Below are 5,000 nucleotides of genomic sequence, written 5' to 3' on the forward strand. Positions count from 1 at the left end.
TTCTTCAGTGGGGTACACTGGTAAAAAAAGAATTACCACCTTGACTTGCCCTCTTGGGTTATGTCAAGATTGTTATCTGCATCGGTGAACTGTTTCTCACAAAACCAGCCAGTACTTTTTTTTCGCCTCAACCACCGAAAGTACATATTGCAAAAACAAACAGAACAGATTTGGACCTTCGTCAGAACCCTGTCGAACTCCGGAACCAAGTTTGAATGAGATTGTACCAGATTTGATTGCTGCTGTTGTGTTTTAATGAAAAGCGCGTAGAACTTGATATTTGCAATTTTAGTAGTACTAAGCATTATTTTAACAATTTCATGTAGTTGCGATCGGCAGAGAAGATTGAATGCGCCGCGAAGATCAAGAAATAAGCAGTGTATCCCCTCATCTTTGTTTTTTATCAATTGTTTGAAGCAGCAAATTGCGCCAACAGTTCCAAGGTGCTGTTTAAAGCCGTACTGGCGGTCCAAAACATGTTAGTATCTTGCGTTTATGCGTTTGCGGCATAATTTGGTAACGGTTCTCGATAGTGTTGAGATGAGACTGAGTGGGCGGAAATTGCTTGGTATTGCTAGATTGCCTTTTTTATGCAATGTTCTGATTGTTGCGCTCCTCCACTGATCCGGAATATCCTCAGACTCCCAAATGACTGTTACTAGCTCGTGCAAGATTTGAATAAGATTTGGACAATCGTTTGAATAGTACAGTAGCTCGTTAACTAAATAAATCACTTCCTGCAGCTTACGAAGTTTGCATTTTTCAACTATAGTCCGGATTTCTTCTAGACTAGGTGGGCTGTCATCGATTTCTGGTGCTGCAGCTAGCGTAGGAGGTAGGAACGGTTCGGCGGAATATAGCTCGGGTGGCAGCGGTAATTGGCGATCTTTGAAATGTGAAGAAAAATGCTGTACAAACTCGAGTTCGGTGCAAAGAGGCTTTTGGACCGTGTGTATGAGCGGGCCTTGTAGATCTTTAGCTTGGCGGAAATAACGCTCAGCCTCTCTGGCTTCAAAGCCTTGTGAAATCTCTTTTCCCCTTTTCTGATAGTACCGATTCATAAGCTTAGACTGTAGTGCTCGTAACTCTTTGATGCTTGATTTTTTCTTCCCTGGATCTTTACAATTATAGGCTTGCAGTCTGGCTGAATTGTACTCATCAGTAACCCACGGCTCCGACTCGATTTTGGGTTTTGAAGTTGGTATAGTATCGGTAGCAGCTGTTTGAAGTGAGTTTGAGATTATTTCGTACATCCTATTTAGTCTATTGTCCGAGAAGCAACTGATTTGTTTGGCTTGTTGTTGTAAAGATTGTTGATATTTTAGGCGGATATCAGGATCACTAGTGAGTAGGCTGTAATTTGGCTTTGGAATACGCGGTTTGTGTGGTTTTTTGGTTGCTTTGCGGAACCATGATTTGCGTGGTAAGTTGACGGAAATGATAATACAGCGGTGATCGGAGTTAACTGGGTTTGGGTGGCTGCGGCAACTGACTGTGTGACCATGTAAGCTTTTATCGACTAAAAACCAATCCAACCGTCCCTTGTATTTTGTGGCGTTGTTGCAACGGAAAGTCCAGCAATGACACGCTCTCCTGTTTTTAAAGCATGATTGTTCCAGAAACATTTTGTACTGTCTGGCGGCGGCAAGTAGTGTGTGTCCATTGAATGAGGTGGATTTTGCGTGCTCGTAACATGAGGGTGGATGAAATTCACCGAATCCAGGTAGAGCTAGAGATTCTTTTGAATTCGGTACTATCGTGGCATAAAGTCTCCACCGAAAATACGCCTCACATTTTTGATAGGTAATGATAAAAGTTAGTTAAAATCCCTCCAGAAAATCTGTTTAGTGGGTTCACTGTAAGATTCGTCTGGAGCATAGCAAGATGTTAACAGGAGCTTTTAACCAAGGATATAGAGAGCTTTAGATTCTAGCTAGGACGAGAACGACTACGAGTACGAGATTTTCTCATAGAACAGCACTGAGCGCGCGCTAACCAGCGTCATTTTGGCGGGAAAAACGTGATACTGTCGTCATTTTAGTACGAGGTTTTGCAAGAATGTCGTATCAAAACAAGTCAACAACACGGTAGCAGTTTTGGTACTTTTCGATCAGCAAAAAAGGTTAAGTTACCAGCAATAAGTAATTTTGGTGCATTTAATGTGGAACTTTTGTGGACTGGACCTATTACGAGCTTTGGACTGGGGCTTGATAGGTGACACGGCAGTTCCAGTATCCGACTTTGTATGATTACTGTCAGTTTGATTTGTTGAAACTTGGTGCTAATGTTATGTTATCCAATCTCATTTCGGAAATCTTTGCCAATGAACATGCAATGGTGAAGGTCCCGTTCTGATTTTCAAATCACGGATCGAGGCTCTTTGCATGGGAGCGACGGCAGTTTTAAGTTCGGTTCATGATATATATGTACTCATGTCACCTTTTAGCCAACGCAACATTGAGTTTTTTACTACTCTATGCCAGTGATATCCTCTGAGAAAAGATATTTAAATTGGCATAATAATTTGTTTACCCGTTTGCATTAAGGACTGGGGTTAGGATTTGCATGGGGTTGGGGATCAGGAATGTGGATTGATCCGATCCCCTCGATCCACTTGATCAACCAGTCACAGAACCTGCACTTTGTAGGCACTGCCATGGTTATGGCTAGGAGATCTCGCACCGCTCTTTCACACAGTCTTCAGGCAACTGTGTATTGGCCGGAATCCTTCTTAAAAATTATACGTAAGATTAAACAAACCGTCACTAAAGCCGAAAACAATTACGGTTTTCAGTTACTGAATATTTTTATTTGACTGAGTTCTAGAGAGGCTTGATGAGGTTTATAAACGAACGAGGACATCTGTTTCTCTACTATTGATTAAGTTTGGAAATCATGTTTGTTTTCCAACAGCTGGCCCTCTTGACCACAGTACAATATTGACGCATTGGAGCATTTTCCGTTGTTTTCCAATATGGTTTTACACTTTCAAATTACTCTTTTGAGTCCGGATGACTTTTGTCTCCACCTGGAAATCACAGCGCATATTTTCGAAAACAACATTATCTAAGAAGTTATTTTATTTTCGTGGCTTGAGGACCGCGGAATCTTACGCAAAAATGCTGCAGATTTCGGTGATATTGATATTTTTGAAGCGCCATTTCAATAGTTCATTCCTGTGTTTCTCCTTTCACGAATTTACTTTTTTCTGTAACCGAACATGCATTTGTCTGCAGGCATAAACGAACTGTTCTCATCCCTTTCGCTCTGTCTCTTTTTGAACTGAGTTAAGTACAATCAAAGAGAAACAGGTTGGGACTGAGTAGGGCGAGAAAACGCCGTGGGTATTGCCGGATATCCCCATAACTCGGTTTCACAGCATGCAAAACTGTTTTGTTTGGAAAAAAAGGCTAATTTACATCAATAGCGAACAGACTTACCTATTTTGATTGGAATTCCAGCGACGCCCGAAAGCGAAAACACAATCAGCGCAGCGACGTGAAGAACTGCTGTTCGAGAAATACTCGACATTGTCAAAACTATGCAAAGGTAACTGGTTTGCAGCACTTCTTTCCAGCGCTGGTGTAGCTTTCTTTTCGTTTTGTAAAATAAATTTGAACAAAAAGTAAAGAGAATCTAATTCGGATAAACAATTTTGTGGATGACTGATGACTGATGACTCATCGCACTTTCGGTTATTATTAGAATTGGATGTGTGTAATTAATTGATATTCAAGAAAGCTCTGTTTAAATAATTGATTGCTTTTTAATCTTCTTTCACGTGTTCACAGAAAAATTAAATAATGCATGAAAAAGACATTTTCAAGACCAAATCAGGAAATTAAAGGAGGACAGTTTTGCTGAAACTGGCACAGACAAGAAACTTGTCACTAGCGTTCGTAGGCCCGAACGCTCGCGTATGGCTTCCAAAAAATAATGAAACTTTCTTCTTTAAAAAGAGGTATCCCCTCGTGACAATTATCCCTTGAAGTGTTTGTCAGCTCGGGGATTTCCTGAATAAGTGACATACAGTTGGCATAATCATTTTCAATTCAAAGCAGTCGAATCCAAGATAATACGTGATGAAACACGTTTTCGCACCCCAAGAGCCAGAAGAAAATTTTTCAGTCTTGAAACACGACCCTAAGAATCTAATTTAAGGAAAAAGTTAAAGTTTTCTTTAGTCCGAAGTTCGTACTTTCCAGACAATAAGTAATAGAGATTTCGTAGCAACTTACAGTTTAATATCAATGAGCTTCGCTCTTCTAATTCGTAACGTCACTGAACAGAGCAACCTCGTTGGTGTTCACATCATAGGAACTTTTAAAGAAAAAACGTAAAATGCTTCAAAGATGTAAAGTTAGTTATTGATAACGTCTTCACCAACATTAATTTACATTCGTGAAACATGGGGAACTCAGTTGCGAAGTTAAGACTGGAAACGAGCAACAGAACCTTTCCCACAGCAAACGGGAGAGGATCTTATTTAAGAACAAGAAATGGTTTGTGCGATGAATCTGAAGATGAGAGGGGTTATTGTGTTAAACGTCCCAAAGCCATGAACTTAACGAGGAAAGCAAAGAAGGAAGGGGAAGCTCACTTTTTTATTGGCTAATCTTGTTAGTTACCTCGGCGACACATATGTCACATGGGAAAGAGAACATAATATCTTCACTGCGCTCGGTGAAGATATGATTTTTTAGAAAACGGAAAATCCAAGTATCCCATCAGTATCTATATAATAACTAGTTTCAATCGAGTGTCGTGAAACCAAAACCAAAGTTATTACTTTGGCCAATCAAAAAGGACCGAGACAATCCAGTAAACCAATCAAAACTTGAAGTAATTACACGTAGCCGACACAAAGCGCGGGAAAATGTGCACGCGCGAGCCACGATTGGTTTTGGTTTCACTTCTGATTGGTTGAAAAAGTGGCGCGAGAGCTTTGAACCAATCACTGAGTGAAGTAATGCAAAACCAAAGCATTTCGCTAATTGCTT

General features: G+C 40.4%; 1 protein-coding gene across 2 annotated transcripts in view; it reads right to left on the reverse strand.

Annotated features, from left to right (window-relative positions):
* The window catches only part of LOC138044615 (glutamate receptor 2-like), a 20,937-nt gene extending 17,255 nt beyond the window's left edge, over window positions 1-3,682 (reverse strand). The window contains exon 1 of one of the 2 annotated variants that reach the window (XM_068891086.1): window positions 3,441-3,682. In XM_068891086.1, coding sequence (XP_068747187.1) covers window positions 3,441-3,531 — 91 coding nt within the window. In that variant the 5' untranslated portion in view covers window positions 3,532-3,682. The remainder of the gene's footprint in view (window positions 1-3,440) is intronic. The other variant, XM_068891087.1, reaches the window with a different exon arrangement.
* Between the last annotated feature and the right edge of the window lie 1,318 nt (window positions 3,683-5,000).

Source organism: Montipora capricornis, chromosome 4 (genome assembly GCF_036669925.1).
Source record: "Montipora capricornis isolate CH-2021 chromosome 4, ASM3666992v2, whole genome shotgun sequence".
Lineage (NCBI taxonomy): Eukaryota > Metazoa > Cnidaria > Anthozoa > Scleractinia > Acroporidae > Montipora > Montipora capricornis.